The following is a 22,967-nucleotide window of genomic DNA, read 5'->3' as shown; positions in this document are numbered from 1 at the left end:
TAGAACTTTACACTTATAATTTTTAAGCAAGCATTAAGCTCCGAATGAAATTATTAGTACATTTAAAAACCTTTATAAAATACACTTATTTTATAAATAGGCAGAAAAAGAGAAATAAATTTTTAATAAAAAATCTGGAGGTAAAAACAGATATCCTGAAAAGGTCATGAAAAAAAAAGCGGTGGTGGGGTGGATGTAGTAGTTCAATGCAATATTGCATTCTCACTATTTACTATTGACTGGGATAGCCTGGTCAGTAAGGTGCTAAGCCCATGCCCAAGAGTTCGTGGGTTAAAACCCGACAAACGAAACCTCTCCGTGTAGTAAAATGGTAACTGATGCACGTTAAACCTGTCCAGTCGCAAAGTCCTCCATGTTCCCATAACAAATCAATGCTTCTGGGGCTACTGAACTGGAGATTGATAATTTTTTGATTCAGGCCAAAATTACGTGGATGAATGAATGGGTCCTCCCTATAAACGGGTGTGACGTATGGGTGTGGCAGAAGTCGAATTCTAGCCATAGATGGCGCTTCTGGAAAACAAGAGCAATCATCGCACTCCTCTGCCTTGACAGGCAGATGAAAACAACTATTTACTATTTGCTCACTGGTAATTATATTCACGTGATATGCAAATTTGAATTCGACATAACATTTTGTATTTTTGGAGTTTAGTAATTATTTATTGTGAATTAAATTGAGGATGTTTATAAATTTTCATTCCTATTCATGCAATTTGCATAGTTGGATGAAAACGTTTTTTGAATGAAGTTGCGAATATACCTTCGATACAGCTGGACACATGTCAGGAGAGATGTAGAATAATTAGGGTTTCACTGTATTCATTAAATTTAATACAAATGAGTAATTCTGAAAAAAGGCATACAAAAAATACAAATACAATTAATTTTAGCAAAATGTACAAATATATTTTTAGCAACATACATGTAAATATAGTGAAAAAGTTTAAATTGTAAAATGGCAATGAAACCTATTGATTGTATTTAGCTTTTATGACAATTGATTTACATCTATAAAATATTCCAGCAGTTAAAAAATAAAAATTTGAACAAAATTGGTTGAACAATTCTTGAGAAATTTAAATAGAAAATTTTTTAAAATTTGACAACTGAGAGATAGTTTCACCGACAGTGTTCTTCCTTGATTAAATTATTGGGACCCTATTTTCCAGATTGCAGGTTTTAATGTATGTTCGAGGGGGTTATCTCCTTCTAATATAAGTATGTGAATATTCTAAATTACAACATGATGAAAACTTTTTTATATCTGCATTCTACTTACTGTTCATTAATCAATCGTGGCTTCCTTTCGGAGGAGGTTTTGCCCCATAAAAACTACGCCACTTTAATTTGAGAAACCCGAATCTCTGGAGAAAAAAGAACTACGTTTATTCAAGGAAAGTACATTATTGAAACTCATTTTGTAACTTAAAATACTGTTTGCAATAATTAAATAGCATAGGTTAGGCCCTTAAGACAATTAAGATAGAGTGCTAGTAGGTGAAAATCTGACCATTAGATCAAAAGTTATTTAGGGTTTCCCTTTTTTTTTTTTATTTTGCCCATTGTACGCCACTTGGTCGGTTATAGGCCGACTTTTCTTGAACTACTGAAAATGATGGAGGTAGTTTAGGTATCACCATTTACATAAATTATGATAAAAAAAAATAATGACAAATTTCTGTTTTTTTAACTAATTTTTGGCAAAGAAAATCTTCATGATATTTCTAGAATAAAAGCTTGATATTATTTTAATATCATTTCATAAAATTTAGACGAGTAATAAAAGTAGAAACTTTATCTTTTTATATGCTGAGTTTTCTTTTCTGTAATTTATTACTGTCTCACACTAATGACTTCAAATAAATATGTTATATTTTAATCATTATAGAATTCATATAAATAATACAAAAAAATGAATATTTTTCACAATTCTCATGCATTTCAAAATATATTTTAGAATTGTTAGGATCCCATTTTTTATTTCAATAGATGTCTCAGGTTAAACAACACTCAACAGCAATCCTGCAGATATTATAAAATGTTGTTTCCGACAAGCAATATTAAATTAGATTAATCTGTAAAAAAATGATTTAACAAATTGGAAGTATTTCTTTCCTTTTATGTTCAATATGTATTATAGAGTGACCCATATTTAAGATTTGTTAATTGCCTTTTAAACTAAATTAGTGATAAACTAAATTACAATGTGCTATGATAGCAAACTATAATATATGTGGGAAATGTAATTGCTCACTACATAACTAGGATTTTCTTATAAGAAATTGAAACATTAAGTTCAAAGAAAGTTAAGTATTTAAGAACTTGTTCCTATTGAAACTTAGAAAAAAAACTGAAAATATATATTTAAAACATATTATTCTACAAAATTGCACTGAATAGGTTTTACATATAGGTTTTGTCGACATACCATTACTGCTGCACGAACAGTCACCAATATTGTAACAATAACAATTTTTGTTAGTTAAATATTAAATTTATAAATTTGGTCTAATTCAACAAAGAGATTAACAATTGTATAAATAAATAGAATTAATGACTAGTTTTAAACATTTTCATTTTTTAAAAGCATAACTCTCTCTCTTCATATATATATATAAGTAGAACTAACTTTTACACATACAAAGAGGCATACAACTGAAAATGTAAGCAAAGTTGTAAAATGCATGACAAGTATTCTATCAAAAAAATGACATGTGATAGCATAAGAAGCCTAAATTCATTTGAGAAAATTAAAAATAGCTAACATACAAATTTAATATAAAAACAATATAAAAAAACAGTGATACTTCATTCCCGGGGGCCGAAAAAACCTATCACCACAGTATGCATCCACCACTGCAATACCAGTTAATTAAACATCAATAATAGTCTTTTCACAGCCCGTGGAAATGAAATAGCACAGAAAAACCCTTTTAAAAATGTTTTCCTTACACAAAAAGTTTTGTTCTTTGAACTTATCTTAATGAGACACCTTTCTTTGCATGGCATTTTACATACATCAACTCATAATAAGAAGTTCTCAAAATGAACAAAAAAGCCTCTCAATCGCAATCTAGATTACTAAGAATAGATTTCATCACAGCAGCTGCAGCCAAAGCAGCGTATGGCTGCCACTCTTTCTTTTTTGTCCCATCTTTATAATCTGCAATTCCTCTTATGAAGATGTAGTCATCTTTTCTGTTACCAAATATGGATTCCACAACCGAGCCAAAACCTGTATCGAAAGACATGATGCCGTGTTTGTCCGCAAAGGTCAGCCTCTTAGTGTCGTCGTGCATGAGAACCCTGCCCGATCCCACGGCACCGAAGTGAAGAACGGGGGCTCCGGGTTTGCGGGGATCGAATGTGCCTTCCTGCGGCTGAGGGTGACCGAAGTCGACAATTTCTCCGTCTTCTGACGACATAAAGTACAGTTTATCAGTTTCTGGTGACGGTCTACGGAAGGAGGATTCTTGGTCCGTCAGTTGCTGCAAACCCTGCTCGATGAAAGATTCCCAGGGTCTGTCGTCGGAATCGAGGACCCCCTTCCTCCACAAGTCGCATGCAATCTTCTGCAACTTGAGACTGGGAGGGCACCAAGTTTTTATGGATGCTGCAGCTGCTTCATGGGGATTGTTGGCGCTTTCACAGTAGAGGTACACATAAGAGTGAGTGTGATCTGGTGGGGTGGATACCACAACATCACCCAGCCTCACATGCTTAGTGTAGTCGTAGCAATGAGGAACACCACCTCCCACTCCAACAAGAAAAACATAATCTACCCTCGGAAATGAACCTGGAATTACAATGGTTAATAAGTACAGCATTTCTACCATTATATATTGAAATAACTTGAAACAATAAAATGTAGAAAATAAAAACAATAAAAAATGTTTTAATGTAAAGATTTTTTACTATCCGCTTACTAAAAAGAAGAAAAATATTATTTTCCATTAAAATATCTTGATGTAGAACAGCCTTTTTTTTTTAATCACAATCCTTTTTAGGGCTCCATTTTTCTATAATTTATTATTCATTTTTCTAAATTAAATTTTATTTCCTCTTTTTTCGGAACTATATAATAAAAAATTTAAAAATAGGTATTTTTTATTTGCTTATTTCAGTAAGTTCTGTGCTCCACAATTTTTAAAATGGATTATGTATGATGTGAGAACGTGTTGACTACTTTATTAGTTAATGGTATGTCTAAATTCACATTCATCTACACAAAATTGGCAAAACAATTATAACACTAACTTATGGAGCGAACTTTTGCACGATAAGTGGATCAATTTACACAACAATTAGTTGATAGATAGGGATATTTACATATAATTTAATCGTCATATACCCGAACCTGCTAAAAATATTGAAAAAAAAAAACTGTTGTTTAATTTAAATTTATTTTCACTGTTCCTAAAATAAATTATTTAAAAGCCATAATTTAAATGAAACGTTTTTCCTTGGTTTGTATGAAATTTAATAATAAAATTTAACCATTTTTATTGTATGTTAATTCAACTTTCAATATTGTTGATTTCTTTGGCATTCAATATGCTTGCTAAAAACTGGAATAGATATTAAAGTTATTTTAAATATTTTAATGGTTATTCCAATATAAATTAATATATATATCAAGAGGATAAATGAAAATCATAAATTTAGTTGTAGCTAGTAAATTTGAAGAGTCATAGGAGAATTTAAATAATTGTTACCCAAGAGCCTAGTAATTGTGCTCCCAGCAGCAATCATAGCACCTCTTGCCATTCCAGTAGCTGGCAATTTAGTCGAGACAACCCTATGTGGACCAACAGTTCCCAAAGTATAAACATTTGATTCACCTACAATGTGAAAAGACAATTATCTTTTTATAGGAATATTTCCTTCATTGTCTAAATAAATAAAGATCTTCATTGAAAATAAGAATCATTGATTTAAAATATTGTTTGCCATTTTCTTTTATGAGTAGAGTGGTCTCAGCTTAATTGATTGTGCTTAATGTTATCAATTGCTTATTGTTATCAAAATCACAAGGTGCATATTTTCTCTATTCATTTGCATGTTAAAATAATTGCATCTTGAGAGCTCTACATTATTTGATGTTGCCATCGTTAATTGTTAAAGAAATAGTCACTGTTTATTCATAAATTTTAATACTCATTTTAAATTCTAATGACAGATTACCAAAAATGAGTCAACATAAATTGAATCACAGTTAAATTGGCCTCCCCTCAGCGGATTCCTCAGCTTCTACTTCACAAAATTTAAAAAAAAATCATGTTTTTATTAGAAGAGAAAAACAAATTGAAAACACAGAGTGCAAAAGAAATAGAGCAGGTAAAGATGGGCAATTCGAAAAAATGGATCGGGAAACTGAAGAAATGATAGAACATCCTGCAGATATGATATCTCAAGTGTTAAAGTCATGGATGAAAATATCCCTATAGCTTTCACATTAACAGAATCAGAAGTATGCCAGATAATTATAGGAAAAAAAAAGGGGTGATGAGCTGACAAGTCAAAAAGTCCTTGATGTTGAGCCACCTTTTACATATGTTGAAATGAAGAATATAACGAAAGTGCTGAGTACAATACTATTCTCATGACTTTCAAAAACATTTTGATTATAAACAGTTCATAAATGATTTTCTGATGGAACATTGTTGAAAATCTACAATTGATCATTGTTTAAAATTATGTAGGGGAGAGTAGTGTTAGATTTAATTGTGTTGAAATTAACTCTGTTTAGAAGATAAACTCTACACTTTATTAGACAAGTGTTGTTGTTAGCCATATTGGAGCGTTGTTCATTAGTTGTTAGCCATATTGGAGCGTTGTTCATTAATTCACAGTGTCTGTATATATAAGTCTGTTTTACTATGTCAACTCTCTAATGTTCTTATGTTTTTGAATATTTATTAGTCTTTATAGTTATAAAAATTATTTTTAGTCCAGCTTATTATAAGTTTATTAAAGATTCCTACCTTAACAAACAATAAGGATTTAGCTAAATATGGCATGAGAATTGTTATGTTAAGTTTTGATAATCTCTTTTTTTGGTGTAAGACGGGGTAAGACATGGTTTTGCTCCCATCCCCTTGATGTAAGTGTATGCTTTGCCCATAAAAGTTCCAGAGTAGAGGAGGAAAAAGATAACAACATACAAGGCAAAACAAAGGTTTTACGAGCTCCAGGACAAACTTTATTGAGACCCCTTTCTCAAAACACAAAAAGTCTTAACTTCATATTTTGTTGTATTTTTGAAGACCTTTTATGCAAAATTGCAGTTTGTATATAGAAACTCTTAGTACTAATTAATTAATACTAAGAACAAATTTACCTTTTTGACCCATATAGGATATATAATGTCCCAAAGATTAAACTTTATTTCCTAATGGAAAAAGAGATCACAATTTTGCATGTGTTTTAATATTTTCAGGGTTCTTCAGATATTAGGGAATAAAAATATGAATGGGATATATATGTCACAAAGATTAAACTTTATTTCCTAATGGATAAACAGATCACAATTTTGCATGTGTTTTAATGTTTTCAGGGTTCTTTAGATATTAGGGAATAAAAATATGACTAAAGGTACTTGGCAACACTTTCATATCAAAATGGCTGACTATTGTTTGTGAGCACGCCAGTCAATCTCGTTTTAATTTATGTATTTTCTGAATTTTGGGGTAAGTACAACTATATTTTTGCTATATTTTGTGTTAAAATAGTTATGTTTGTTCTTATTACCGCAATAATTGTATCTATTTAGTATCAGATTTAGAAATTTTGACACATTTTGTTTTGTGGGATATATTGTCCAAATCATACTTACCAGTGGGACAATACATCACATTAGTGATAAAACTATTATTAGACAAAATTTTAGTTTCTGTTTTGATTATTTAATTACAGCAACTTCTGGTAGAATAAATAATTTGATGCATTTATTTTAATTTCATTATTTATTCCCATGCAATATATAGGCACTTTTACAATATTCAAGATGATTAGGACAGATTGTCCCAGTGACTTCCGGGAAAAGCAAACAACTTTAAACTTATAGTATACTTATTTTAATATGCCAGCATTAACATAAACTGTTTTTCATACTTAAATTTTAATGCAGCAAAAGTTGGGTCCAAAGGGTTAAGCACTATCCTTTTGTATGAAATTTTGTTCGGGCCTTCAAGAGCTCAGGACCCCCGGAAAATCGACCCTCCTGAGTGCGGCCTTGACTATATCACATGTAAGTTACATGAATAATTTTCTGAAATTGCAAAAAAAAAAAAAATTCCTTAATGTCAAGTTAAGAGATAGAAAAAAAAAGAAGAATTATACCTTCAGTTTTAAACTTGACAAAAGTCTCTTTGTTTTCTATCATCGAATCTACAGCCACTTTTTCACAGTATTGAGCAGTGATGATAGCAATCACTGGTTGCTTAGCCTGAGAAATCATTGGCATCTGTTTAGCAATTTTTACATCTGCAATGCGTTTAAATTTATTTCAATCATCTTCTTCATCTTAGCAACAAATCAAAAGTGAACAGAATATAAAATTGAGACCAAGAAAAAAAATCCTAGTTAATACATTTTTCATTTTAATTCTAATAACTATTGACTAATTAAAATATACTTAAAATCTAATTTATTAAGTGTAATCAATTATTTCATTACAAATTAAAAACTTTTTTTCCTTTGCCTACATGTATTGAAATATAATTTTAGGATAAACTAACTTAAATTATTCAAATAATTTTTAGTTAAGAGAACCTTCACGACCCCCCTCCCCCACTGCCAACAAACAAATGTTAAATGAATGCTTTGTCTATTTAAAGAATCTAGTTTATTCATTCTCATGCTATTGGTTCTCTTAAAATAGAGGTCCACAATGCTTGTCAAGTTATCCCGTTTCATATAATAAATGATGATGGCTAAGAAATAAAAAAAAAGGCAGTAGAATGACAAATATTCTAAATAATTAGTGAGTTATAGTTCGTTTAATGCTTCATTGAGAGAAATAATAAAGGGTTATTTTTTCATTTCATTAACTTTTGGGTTCAATATTTCTCATTAAAATATTAATTTTCATTATTTAATAGCTTATCTTACTTAAAATACTCACATGGAGTAAAAAAAAATATGCACCAAGCACATTTTTATGCAAATTTATATTTTTAAAAATCATTTACAGATAAAATGTCCAACACATATTTCTGATTTTTTTAAGCAATTTACTAAATTATGAAAGCATTACAGAAATAAATACATACATATTCTGATAGGGTATGATTCTCTGCTTGAATATGTATATTTTGTTTCACACATCATTTTGTATGTCCTTAACTTTTGTATAATTACTGTGCAAAGTACAAAAAATGTAGATGAAGCACTGTAAACGGCTCTAATCCGAAAAAAAAAATATAACTTTAAAGGTTACAAAGAACACTCTTCTCTACAGACCAATAAAGTTTAATTGCAGCACCACTTGTTTTAAGGCCATTAAGTTTAATTTCACTTTAAAAAGTCTGAGGGTAAGAATGTAATTATTGCTCTTCTAATTTTCTTCTAAGAAATTACAAGCAAGTAAAATTTGATTCGTACAAACTGTAATGATTTACTTTTATAAAATACGGATAATTTAATCAATGAAATAAAATAGTTTTTCATCAATTTTGAACAAAATTTTTTTTGTTGTTTGGTAATTATTGTTCCTACCAGATGTGAACTTAAAAGGAATAGTTATTACTTAAAGCTCAATAATTACTCTGTTTGAAAAATGAGTTTTATTCATTTTTTATGTTCACTGATGTTCACCAACCCCGATGATTGTTTCGCAATAATTGCTGTTTCTTGGTATAAAACAGTTGAAATTCTTCAACTAAAAATATAGGTCTTATAAAGAACACTTGTCCCACCACTTTCCACGTCCAAATATTTCCCTTATGATACTATTAAGATCTATTAGTACAGTACAGAACCCGTTATCTGGAAATCAGAAAACCGGAAAATCAAAAAACCAGATTGAAATTTGATAAATCTTCCCGCCATTTTTTTTTTTTTTTTAAATGCTTTTTTCCTCATAAGATTTTAGGATTTTTCTTCCTTTTTTTTGAAAGATGTTTACCTTACCATCATTTTGGAAATAATCATTAGTGTATTACTTCATCGATTTTTCTTCTTTTTAAGATTATTTCCAAATATTTTTTCCTTATTAGTTGGGTTTAACAATAAAAAAAAAACGGTTTTTTGTAGCGATTCAGAAAACCGGAAAAATCAGTTATCCGGAATAGCGATGGTCCCGATCATTCCAGATAATCGGTTCCCTACTATGAACATAAATGACTTTTCTAAGTTATCTTTTTTTCGAAATAACCCTAAAAATTAAAAGTATATTTAAATAACAAATTTGGTGAGGTCACAACTGTAATTTTCTATTTTTGTTTGCCAAACGAACGGATGTATATTTTAATTATGATTTTCACATCAGTTTAAGCATGAAGCTGAAAGTTAAGTTCTAAATCATATAATGAATCTGTTTAACTATAATTCATAGTATATTAATGTATTTGGATCCAAAAATTAATAACTGTAAAAGGGCCAATAAGATTAGACACCAAATTAAATAACTTTATATTAAAAATAAATTTTTACTTTTTAAAAAAATATTACAAACAGTTTTATTCAGAATAGATTATAGATCTTATTGTTAAATACTCATTTTAAAATATTAATTTTAACTAATGAATAGAACCCTATTTCATGGAGAGTCAAAGGTGTATGAACACTTTTGTGAGTCACTGCAATTATCTTAAATTATATTATCTGGCAGAAGTGTCGTTTGCAGGATTTTTCATATTTATTGCTGTGGGCCTTTGGTGCAAAAAGTTGAAGCCCCTATTTTAGAACTTAATCAGAGCAACAGATAGAAATGATACCCTTAATTGCTGGGTAAGTTAATTAAAATGATTAAGAGCATATTAAACAATAAATTTAACATGACAACAACAAAATATTATTCAAGGTCAAAATAATGAGAACACTTTAAAAACTAGAAATCCAGTAAAATAAAATAATAATAAACATAATTAAGAACTAAAAATGAAAAATAAGCATTCCTTAAAATAAGTTTTAACTATGTTCCTTGAACATATTGAAATAACTATTCATTTAAATTAAATGTGTATGCAACTTATACTATATAGGTCTACAAATGTTTTTATCGTTATACAGTGTAAAGTCGCGTATCCGGAATCGGTGGGACTTCCAGAAGTCCGTATAATAGATTTTTCCATATAATAGACCCCCAAGGTAAACAAAGCTTAAAATGATTTAATAAACGATCTGAATCTAAGAAGCAAAAAATAAATAAACGTTATTTTTAAGGGGAACAATGTTTTAGCATTAGAATATCTAAATCAAATATAAAATATTAGAAAAAAAATATTATTGCTGAAAATATGGAAAACGAAAAAAATTTAACAGTTATGAAAATATTAATCCGCCATTTTGAACTAGAACAATTCAAGCAAGAAGGGGAAATTCATGTCATTCTGGAACAAAGCTTAAAATGATCTAAATCTAAGAAGCAAAAAATAAATAAACATTATTTTTAAGGGGAATAATGTTTTAGTATTAGAATATCTAATCAATAAAATATTAGAAGAAAAAATATTATTGCTTAAAATATAGAAAACGAAAAAAAATTGACATATGAAAATAATAATCCGCCATTTTTAACTAGAATGATTCAAGCAAGAAAGGGAAATTCCCGTCATTCATTAAAGTGGGTAGGTGGAGGAGAAAAATTCACTTCCACCTTATTTGTGAAAGAAAATAAGTGTAAAGAGGAGATCATTTAAGTTGAGGGTGGGGAAGTAACAAATTATTGTTTTCTCTCCAATCATTGGCCATCAACCAAGCATAAAGGCGGGGCACGCTGATCAGGTTCTCTTTATTTTTTCTTCTATGACTGAAAGAATCTGTTAAAGCGAGAATGTTACCCCCTTTTCCATCTCGCCTCCTAAATATTACATGGTATGGGGAAGAACGAATGTTTTGTTTCTCAAGGATCCTTTTAGACCTATTCAAATTTTCCATTTTGTCTCCCCCTCCACCTTAACGCTTGCCCCGTTTACCCTTTTCCACAGTATTTCTTCTTTCAATAAAAAGGTTCCAGGAAATGCCTCTTTTACTAGCCACTTGCATGGGAAAGGAGGGTGGAGGGAGGGGACTCAGTTGAAAACAAATCTCCCTCTTTTTCCTACATTCCAAGGGAGGAGCGTCACTAACAGTCACTCAATGGTCTTGGTAGATCTCCCCTTTTTGGTGATTTATGGGTTCAATGCGGAAAAGAGAAAATGTGTCAAAAGACTTCTTTTTTTTTTTTTTTTTAAGGAAAGGGAATGATGGAGAGATGTTTGTTTATTTTGATTGTTAAAAAGTGTCCGGGAAATTGACCCTTCCGGGAAAGGGACGTCCGGATATGGGACGTTACACTGTACTATATTAATCTTTCATATTTAAAAAATAATTTTTTTATAAAATTATTTTAATTAAATGGTCTTATTCTTATTTAAGTTAAAACTGGACTTATTTTAAGAATTCAGAATGATTTATTTCAATTCATTCACAAAAGTAAAAATATAATAATAATGAACAGGATGATTATATTTTGAAGATGCAGTGCAAAGTCCCATATCCGGACATCCGTTTACTGGACACTTTTTTACGATCACTCTTTCTTCTTTACTTCTTTTTTATTTTTACACGAATGATTTTTGTTTGATTTTAATCTGATTTCCGCTACACTATGAATTTTTTTTTTACATCACGGAAACGAAATTCCCTGCAGCGCAACGAAAATCACATGTTTTTTTCAGATCTTGAATAAAAGGATTATTACCATCAAAAATCATGCATTTAATTTCAGAGTGAGCCAAAATTTCACATTTTGAAAAAATTGAGGATTTGAGATGAAATCGTTACGACTAAAACAGGCATTAACTGATTATTCAAAAAAACTATAAATATCAATGACAATAACTGACATAAATGCCCGTGAGATTGTGGGTGAATTGTCAATAATTGAGTGCGATTTGAAGCTCGCTGATCAAAATAAAATCTTATAAAAACATTGAGATTTCAAAAACGAATTAAAAATCTGCGTTAATAGCTAACAAAAAAAAAAAAAAAAAAAAAAAGACGATCGGCAAAACTACATCACATGGATTCACTGGTGAATCGCCGCAAATCGCAAAATAATTACTAACTGAAATGCGTGATTCGGAATTTGCATCGAAATTTTAAAAACCATGATGTAGAAATCTGTAACAAAATCCTTCGAAATAGCGCAACCATGCAAACCACATGAATTCATTCATTATTTACTGAAAGTAACGTTAATTATCTTCTATTCGTTATTTCTTACTGATTTAGGATGTTTTGATTAACGTCAGACCAATTTTCCGGATTTGCCAAAGTACCGATGATTCTGGATATGGATTTTCCACTGTACTTTATTGCAACCAAAATGAACTGTAATTACCTGAATCATTTTTAGTGGTACGAATGTAATTTCCATTACTTAAACACTTGACTTGTCCTCTCATTTCTAATGTTTTTAGATGCTTCTGGACATCCTCAACTGACAGAGTGGAAGACCTAATATGCAATGACATAATGAAAGACATAAGAATGGAAAAATGAGTTTTTAAAGAGAAACATTTTAAGTTTGGTGATATCACAGGCTTGTTTTCAGCAGACACCTCAGATAATAATCTGTGTGATTCAAAAAAAAAAAATTACACTGATAAAAATATTTGTTAATTTCATTGTATGTATTTATAAAATTTGATTATTATATTTTAATAGTTATTACAAAATTTGGTTCTGTTTATATTTACAATAAAATTAGCTTGTACTATACTCTGCTAATTTCTTAAAAAATATATGAAATTCATTTTCTTACTTTTTCTAATTGTTGCTTTTTAGTTTTCCCTTATTAAAAAAATGTATTAAATAGCAAAGAAAATAATACTTTATTCTTGAATCTAGATGACAATTATAAACTCTTTAAAAAATAGCATTAAGATTTACCCAGATTTTTCTGGTTTTTTTTCCAAGTATTTTTTTATCTTTTACTGTGGAAGAAACTTATCTCTTAAAACTATGTTTTAAAACAATGCATGCAAAGATGCATTTTAAATTCTACCATTTCATTCATAGAGTAATTTGATCAAAGTGTGACTTACTTTGCAACAGAAATAACTGAGAGGGAATTAGGGTAGACAGCTTCAATAATTTCCAACAGCTTCCCCTCATCAGCAGTTAATTTTGAACTTTTAGCTTCAAAAGCATTTGGAACTATAACCATAAAAATTTAATAAAACACTTATTTTAAAAAAAAAACACTTGTTTGTCAGCACAAATTAGATGTAATCACGGTTTATAGCCATTAGGGTACGTCATAAGTACTCAAATATACAATACACAATCACATTGGAGAATTAGAAACAATATCTAACTTGACTCTTAAATTAAGTAAAAGGCATTATTCAATTCATAAAATCAAATGGCTTGGTCATACAGAGAGAAAATATGGCGCTGACAAAAATCTTAAATTGGAAACCTGTGAATTCAAGACCCAGAGAAAGAAACACACAGAAATAAGAAGAAAAAAAAAGAGATTGCTGAATTTTGTAACAAAAAATCTAACTATAATAAAATGACAAACAGGAAATCCAAGACTAAGAACAATGAAGAACACAGTTCAGCAAGTCAAAGTGGGCTGATGCTGCACCATAAGAGAAAGAAATAACATACTCAAACTATAGATGCTCATTTTAGATTTAATTTAAAAATAACAAATAAGTTCAATGATTTGGATAAATAACATTAGGTTTATTTATACTCGTATAATTATTAATAAAGAGTATACTAATAGAAAAGGATTGAGATTTAACTAAAAATAATATTTTGTGCCAAGTTTTTGCCCTTGATTATCTTAGACAAAGATTAAATTTAATAAAATGAAAAAAAAAAGAAAAAGAGAGAAGAAGACAGAACTTGTGGGAAAAAATTAATTTAAAATATAGTAATTTGCAATATTTTGAAAATAAAGTAATTTTATATTAAATTTTTGAAAAAAAAAACCCATTGTATTACACATAATTGTTCTCCTGTTAAAATAAAAAAGTTCAGCGACAAATGAATAAAACTTTGCAGAAGAAAAAAATGAATAATGTGTGGAGTTTTTAGAGCCTCCCAAGAGGTTCCTATTTCTAAGGAAAATTTTCCGTTCCGCAAAGCCTTACTGCATTGCTAATCTCAGGTTATTCAAGTGTTATTTAATAGACATGTGAAAAAGGATTATAGTTATCAGATCAGGAATTCTGCATAAAAGAGAAGCAGCGTACACATCTACTTTGGTTTTGGGAGAAGTAAAATATCAGTCATTAAGTATGCCACAGTCTTAAATTGACTACATTTAAAAATGTATGCTATTAATACATCAAGATTTAGAGAACAACAAATTTAAGTATATAAGAGTTTAAAAAAAAAACATCATAACAAAACTTAGTACATACCAGGTTGATGACTTTCAGAGTGCTTCTTCATTTCTACTTCAACTTTCTGAATGCATGGATATTTTAACTGCATTAACTTCATTGTCTTCTTTATAAATCCTGTATAATCTAAAAACAAATTTCAAGGGTTATGAAGAGCTCTGATGATTAAAAAAATAAGTATACACACCATTGTTTTATCACCACATTGCAGTAAAGTAAGTGTTTTAAGAGCTTTAACATAGAAATGTTTCAGAGTGAATATAAAATTTGACAGCATAATACAAGAAAGCTTTCCAACAGGAACCAATTTAATAGTTAACATTTTTGACCCTCAAAAAGAATTAACAAAATTTTTACCTTATGGATGGTTGATCGTGTAAAGCGAAGCACAGATGGTGCCTGCAGTTAAATGGGTCGTATAATTTCACTACTTTTGATTGATTTTTATGTCTAAGCTTAAAAAAGTGTGCCATACAATATAATTAAACCCATAGTGATTATAATATAGCGCATCCTTTCCATTTAAATTTCACTGAAATAAACAACAAATGAATTCAGAAGACTCCGCAAGTATGCTATAATGCCATACTAAAAAAATAAAAAAAAATAATAATTAAAAAAAAAAAAAAACACTATTCTACACAAATATGGCCAATAAGAGATAATGCTCAAAACATGGCAAACCTCACACTTTATTTATGTTGTGATATTAATTTTCTTAGATTTCTTTTAGGCTTACGATCACTTAGAATTAAAAATTACAGAAAACTCTTATGAACGGTAAAATTACAAGCAAATTTAAACACAAATCACAATAATAAAACTTCCTAGAATATTAAACCTGTTCACAGAAGCCTCATAAGTTTATCTAAGCGGAGGGAGTCGGAAGTCTTGTTGTAGGAAGCTTGTTATTGTTTACATACAGGCAATCATTCATAGGCACAATCTGGCAGAAGTGGGTTCAATAAAGAAGGTTCATATTTTTAGCTCTTAATTTCATTTTTACTTTTGTTATCACTCATAAAATCTCGGAACCTAATCAAATGAAACAAAAAGTTTTTGAGTTATAAATTTAGTTTACTTAATAATAATATCCCAAATTTTTTAAAATTATTTATTTAATAAAGTTTAACAAATTTTAGAGATATCTGTGAAAGAAAAACATTTAAATTTCAAATGATTTTTTTTGTTTGACAGTTTGGGATTAATTTTTGTAATAAAAAGACTGAGGAATCTAACATAATTCTTTTTTTAGCATTTTTGACAGAATAAGAAATGTGAAGATAACACATAGCTGCCAACATGGATAGGAAAAAAATCCAGTAGATTTTACAAAATAATATAAATTTTATGATAATTGTTGCATCATGCACTAAATATTTTACGCATAGGGAATTTTAGGGATTTTTATAGTCATCAAAATAGAAAAACTGTAATATTTTCCAGTTAATGATTGACATTAAACATACTTAAAATTTTATGTATTATGTTTACTCATAATTTTGAATATTAATAGGCATTTAATTCATCAAACACAGTTAAAAGATTTTTTTAATTAATTTAAAAAGAGAGCTCTGAATAAAAATAAACGGAACATTTTAGAAAAAAAAAAAAGGTTTAAATGGATTTCTAAAAATGAGGTTCACGTCATTATGTATTAGTTATATTTATTTAATAATTCAAGCAAGCAAAGCAATAGTCGGTACAAAAATTCTATTTCAAGAATTCTATTTTAAGAAATTCTATTCTATTTTAAGGAACTTACTCAATTTTAGGGAATTTTCTAAAATGTACAAAACCCAGGAGAATTTTAAATAAACCAGTAGACCAGGAGAAACTACCAAAATCCAGTAGTCTACTGGAAAATCCAGTAGAGTTGGCAGCTATGTATCATAGAGTGCGAAAAATCTAACAATAAATCTTTTATAATTAGATCTACCTATAAATGGATTGATTTTTGTCTTAAATGCAATATTTTAATAACATAAGCAAAAAGAAATTGGCCTTCATGCAAAATATTTCTTCAGTTGGCCTGCTTACAATTTGAAAAATAATAAAAGTTGATTAAGAAAATAAATCGCTAAGTGTATCTGTAAATAGGTCTACTAAAAGTTAGGAGGTTAGTGTCCTATCTGTTTGTTAACTCCTAACTGCAATTTGAAATTGCAGCATGAATAAGCAAAAGAGCTGTTTTCTATTGCTATTAGCATGAGTTAGTAAGCAAAACATAACAATTGAAGTAAATAGCTGTTAAAAACTCCTACCACAGTTAAAATGTAATTACTTTTAATCTGAAATATGAGTATATTCCTTCACCTGATTCAACACTCATTAAAAGAGATATAAACTTTATATGAGTTAAAGACCCTTCACAAAACACCTTACAGACCCTTCACAAAATATCTTTTCATAAAAACGGATCCTTCACAAAATAATTTATCTTTTAATCGGACCCTTCACAAATTTGTTTATCTTTATTATTTTTTTGTTAATTGAATAAACCCTTTCCGGGGTAGGGGGAAATGAAAGACAGTTTGAGACAAACTAAGTTTTCCAAGTTTCCCTAAGTATAAATTCCAAATGTAGTATTCCAAGAAAATATTTCTCTTTTACAAACATCATGTGCACATTCTTATCAATATTAAGTCATAATTTTTTTTGTAAATAAATAATTGATCAAATTATATTTATTCATAAAATTAATTAATAGAATATTATACAAATAAAAATTATTTTCTGGTAATTTTTAAATAAAATATTATAAATTGTTATTAAGAATTGTTTAAGTTTCCTTAACGCGTAACACATTAAAAGTGATACATTACTAAGTCGTGTTATTTAAAATATATCAATTGAAATTATTAAAAATGTGAGTGATTTTGTTTCCATTATTCGTCTGAACTGAATATTCTGTGTTGAGCAGTATAGTAATACCAAATAACAAGACCTTATTTACAAAAATTCACAAAAGCAGGAGCCTGGTTGAAAAAATCTGACATAACGCTTATGTCATATTCACAAATTATGAATAGTTTTTTCACAATTTTACAAAAACAGGACCTTTCACAAAATGTCCGGATAGATCCCAGGTTAGAGTAATACTAAACAGTGTTCCCCACCGAAATAGTAAACAGACAAATGGAATATAAAGAACACACTTATCTATGTTACTTTTTTTCTAATAAAACCTAAAATTGTTGAACAGTTCTCAAATAATAAATAATATATATATATACACACACCATGACTTAGAAAATCTACTAGCAATTAATGCCTAGATAAATTAAAACAGAAAACAATAAATTCAATCCAGCTAGTCTAATAAAAGCAATTCTAGAATTGAATTGCATTGAAAATAATTCTCACCTTTTGGACGCTCTTCTGAAGATATCAGCTCGGTTAGAAAAGCTTCCGCACTCTCAATTTTTTCCTCATCTCCAACATCTTTGAACCAAAATTTCAATTTCCAATATTCCTAGAATTATACTTCATTCAGAGAATCATACATACCACAAGAAAAAGCACACACATTAATAAAATAAATAAATAAAGGAACAGTCATCATTAATGAAAAAAAAAATGAAGGGACTATCATAAATTTATTTTCACAAACTGATTTATTAACTACTACTATTAAACTAAAGCAACAATTAAAAACTATTAATTAACTATTAGATTAGTCACTATAATGGAGTTGCTTCAGTTTATGTAATGGAAGAAAAGAATTTTATGGTGGAAATATTTTTATTTCAGTTTTTATGGTGGAGGTAGTTTTAATGCAGTTCTTGTGAAGACTTTCGCCGAAGTAGTAATGATCTTTGGTACATTTGCGCTTCTTACGAAAGAGGGATTTGTTAGAGAATTTGAACAAAAAATTTAAAAAAAAGAATTATTTCATTTAAGAAATATTTTTAGGAGATACATTACCGCCATATGCAAAAGACAAAAAAAAAAAAAAAATTACGCTCCCTTTATAGGGATAAAGAGACGTCATATTATTTTTAAAATGAGGAAGAATTTAAAATGAGCAGACCGTTTTGCTTCCAATGGATACTTAGAAGCATGGGAAGAGATCCATAATTGGCAATTTAAGATAAAATAAACATTTTTGTAGCAAGAGAAATAAAGTAAATGAAGGAATAAAGAATTAAGAAATAGAATTTAATTAAGAAGTTTTGTATTAATTAAAAAGATAGCTGTTACATTGATTGTTAAGAGGATAAAATATTTATATTTGCTTTTTATAAAATATAATAAAAATTAAATAATTGGTTTAATTTAATTAAAATGGTACTATTAAAAATGATTAAAAAATAAAATTTATGAAATTAACGAAATTTTGAAAGTTAGAAAATAAGTAATGCCTATTTTAATTTAATTTAGTTTCATTTTATAACCGTCGTTGAACAGCTGACTTAATTTTGGGTTTATGACTACTAGTGTTCAATTCCATAGCCTTGTAATTTTGAACCAATCCAGAAGACAATGAAACTCCTGGATTAGCACCCCCAGAGGTATGATTTGTTATGGAAACATGGAGGACTTTGCGTCTCGACAGATTTAACTTGCATCATTGTTAACTATGTGTGTATACTTTCAGAGGTGCATCTTTTCTTCTACCATTAATTCTAATAATTATGTATTTTTTTATAATACTACTAAAAAGATATTTTTTTAATAAAATGTATCACCTTAACAGTTTTACAAATATTGTTCTTAATTAGTTATGACAGTGAGTTAATAGTTGATGCAAATTAATTACATCAATTGGGATTTACAATGAACTCACAGTCATAATTGCTTTTTGCTGCTATTAACTAGTCATAACTAATATGCATTCAAAGTAAAATAAGACATACCAGTTTTGATTGTTATTTAACTGTAAATTCATATTAGTTATAATCAATTAATTGCCAAAAGTAAATGAAGAAGAAAAGCCTGAAATTGTGAATGTGGTATAAATTTCATTTGCAATAATTAAACAAAATATTTAAAATCTTTATAATCACAAGAAGCACATTTATCAATTTTGGAAAAATATCTAAATTCTAACTATATTTCTGGTGCTTATCTTTGAATAATGCCATTTTTTAAACCACTTATATTTAAATAATATAAACATGAATAATTTTGTTTTCAATTCAATATAACTTTCCTTTAATGACACCTAAATTAAATCTATTAAAAGGTAACTCTTATATTCAACTCTTTTTAGTATTAATGGAGAAAAAACAAATCATTAAACATAAAATAGAAACTTAACTGGTTTATTTTTTAAATTATCAAATTTAAATATGAATTTTCAAAAGTGAGATTTGAACATCTTTTTTATGTTAACATTCATAACAGCATTCAATTTAATTTACTTTAGGATAAGTCTCCACAATTTCCATAAAAAAAATTAATTTAAAAGTAGTTATATAATTTTGTTAATATTTAAAGCAACAAATCAAAATTAAAACTAAAAATAATTATAAAAAATATCTTTGAAATTGAAAAGTATAATGAATGAGCATAATCCTAAAGATATGTGATTGTCGATGTCATCAGTTTGTTTAAAAGAAAGCCTGATTATATAATGAGTTATTCTGAAATTTTTCTTCATCATAATGAATTTGTGTAAAATATGTGTACAATTAATGTAGTCATTGAGTTTCACCTAATTCTTAAAAAGGTCTCAATGCTACAATCATTATCAGTAATAATTAATAAACAAGGGAGGATCCTTAAAAAATATAATTATGGAGCATATATCAACTCAAAAAAGGTCCCCAATCAACTCAAAAAGGTCCCAAAGTTGAGAATCAATTTCACAGCCAGTAATTTGTATAGTACACAATCTTAGGCTTTGTATCGCTATTTACACTTGCCTGTGGCATCAATTTTTTCCCTGTCAGCGCATGCGTATTGGAGTCACTTTCAACAAAAAAGGAAAAGTTTTATTAAAGGTGTAAAAATGATTACCAGTTCATGTTGATTATTGGATTCACTTCTCATCTTCACTTTGAAACCAAGAGAAAGTTCTGGTGGTTTTAAAGTGCTTTTACCTGCACAATACAAACATTTCAGTTAGGTAGTGAAATTAAATGAAAAATGAAGCAAAGAAAATTGAAAAATTACCAGATACTATTTGCTTATAAATAACAATGCCCTTGTGACTTCCTCCAGCAACATGTATTATATTTCTTTGGTCCATATCTGAAACTTTCAAACGTTCCATAGTAATTGTTGTGTGATCCCTACTCCTTTCTGTAGGGATCATAACAATTTGTTCTGAAAGAATAACAAACTGAAAGTAGGTATTTTCAATTTTATTGAGGGTCTTTTTTTTTTGTACTCATTTATATACAAATAAAAAATATTGTTTCAAAAATATATTAAGTGCTATTTGAAAAAATCAACTTTTATAGGAGTTTCATAAATAAAATGTTAACTTTAAAAAGTATTTACAAAGATTGTCTTCCAGTTTTCAGACTTTTAATAACTAATTCTTAATTAGCCAAGCATATAATATTAACTTGGTTATTAGTATATGGTGGTTACAAGGGAGTTGATCACCATCTATGAAATTTTTTTTTTTTTTAAATTACCCGCCGGCTACTGCTTAGAAGTTGCAAAAACTGGGCGATTATTCTGGCGATTAAATTTCCCCCAATTTCGCTTCAAAAACACTAGTGTGAACTTTGGTTGGTTTTGCTTCTAGCACTAGCACACTTTGTTACAGACTTAAAATCAAACCATGTCCTGCAACTAATAAATTGTTAACAACAAATCTCTAATCGTAACAATATGTACTGCTATAAACTCGTGGAGATTTTTGCATCATGATCTCTGCCAGAAATATCGCCAAGTCTTGACAACTAGTCAGTCAGCGGCTGCGAAAAGCTATATATATATATATATATATAAAATTAACACAGAAAGGGACTAATTCGTAGCCACCCTCAGTCAAACATCTACATGTTTTGTTTTTTTTTTTAAAATTTCCTGCCTTGGCGACTGCAGTTGGCATGGCAGATCACGATACGGAAACATCCCCCATCAAATCAAAGCGTATATTTTTCTTGTAATTTTTTATTTCTTAGTTTTATTCACAATTCAATCATAACAAACTTTAATTTTGGAAAAAATTTAAACATAAAAATAAGGAACTTTATTTACATACATCTATATTTAGACCAGGTTTTTACAAAACTCTGAACTTACTAATAAAAAAAAAATATTTCAAATTCCACACAGCTTTTTTGTTTAATTATTTTACTTGAGAAAGTTTTTAAAAAATTTTTTTGCAGTGGATAGTGAAAAACTGATATTTTCTCACAATATATTGCAATATTGTCCCACACTAATTGATATAAATTTTTCTTTTATGATTGAATATTAGAAATGTGGTTAATACAAAAGGTAATAAATTAAAGGCAACTCTTTAATGCTGATAATAAATATGCTGCGATTGTTTACCTAAAAGCATTTAATTATAATATTACCCACACTGACATAATTGTATCCTCGCTATTAAAAGTCAAACACCAGAGACATAAATTATTTATATCAATGCTACTTAGTTAATACATTGATATTAGAATAAAATTGGTAAGTTTACAATTGATTGTTTAAATATTGAAATGGAAAGTGCTCCAAAATTTTGAGTTGTAAATTACTTCAATATATAGATGATTTTTATTTTTGAATGGTGAAGTCCAATCACATTCATCAATTTACACCTTTTAAAAGAAAGTAAAATAAATTTTATCTTTAATCATCTACATTCATTACAATATTTAAAGCTTACATTTGTGTGATATTATAATAAATAGTCATCAAATTACAGAAAATAGCTTTTAACTATGAAAATTTAATGCAATGTATGAAATTTGAAGGGCAAACACTTTTCACAGTACATTTAAGAGTAATAAGTAATAGAACGAACATTTAATTACAAGGAAATTTGAAGAGGATTTAATACAGAAAATATACATAAAAATGATCTATTTTTGAACAAAGAATTAGAATTAAGCAACTAAAAAGATATAAATCACACTTAATAAGGTAATTTGAATTGCATTATGCTGATAAAACTAAGCAAAGCCATCTTCTTATGGAAAAATATAATTTAAAACCATATTTATGACCAAAGAAGAGAAAAATTTTAGAACAATTTATGAAATACTAACCATCATCATACATACTGATAAAATAATAGAAAACAGCAACAGTGAACACAAAATGAGCCTAGCAAAAGAGATAAGTTACATGATTTCGAAACTTTTAAAACATCCTTTGAGTTGTAAAGCAGAAAAATGCATTAAGTCACGTTGGATAAAAATAGTTGTAGCTTGCAGCTTTTTACATTTTGATTAATAAAATGAGATA

The 22,967-nt window shown here is 28.5% G+C and overlaps 1 protein-coding gene across 1 annotated transcript; it reads right to left on the bottom strand.

Annotated features, from left to right (window-relative positions):
- Positions 1–1,617: 1,617 nt before the first annotated feature.
- On the bottom strand, positions 1,618–22,956 carry LOC107448896 (uncharacterized). Its single transcript, XM_016064250.4, has 10 exons — positions 22,769–22,956; positions 20,715–20,867; positions 20,559–20,641; positions 17,961–18,069; positions 14,613–14,720; positions 13,278–13,389; positions 12,572–12,687; positions 7,366–7,509; positions 4,740–4,865; positions 1,618–3,820 (listed from the first exon to the last, which is right to left on the bottom strand). The coding sequence occupies exons 1-10, from the start codon at positions 22,779–22,781 to the stop codon at positions 3,087–3,089; spliced, it is 1,698 nt and encodes a 565-aa protein (XP_015919736.1). The 5' UTR covers positions 22,782–22,956; the 3' UTR covers positions 1,618–3,086.
- Positions 22,957–22,967: the final 11 nt, after the last annotated feature.

The sequence above is a fragment of the Parasteatoda tepidariorum genome, chromosome 10 (assembly GCF_982258835.1).
Source record: "Parasteatoda tepidariorum strain Cologne lab strain chromosome 10, Ptep-v5.0, whole genome shotgun sequence".
In the NCBI taxonomy this organism is placed as follows: domain Eukaryota; kingdom Metazoa; phylum Arthropoda; class Arachnida; order Araneae; family Theridiidae; genus Parasteatoda; species Parasteatoda tepidariorum.
The sequence above is the reverse complement of the archived record's forward strand: the minus strand, read 5'-3'. Positions and strand labels throughout refer to the sequence as shown.

What these genes read in the sequence shown, in the direction of transcription:
- LOC107448896 (XM_016064250.4), bottom strand. An exon ending in CCAATAATCAACATGAACTG is followed by an intron (nt 18,070 to 20,558) that starts GTAATCATTTTT and finishes GTATAATTCTAG; the next exon opens with GAATATTGGAAATTGAAATT. An exon ending in TACCACTAAAAATGATTCAG is followed by an intron (nt 7,510 to 12,571) that starts GTAATTACAGTT and finishes AACGCATTGCAG; the next exon opens with ATGTAAAAATTGCTAAACAG.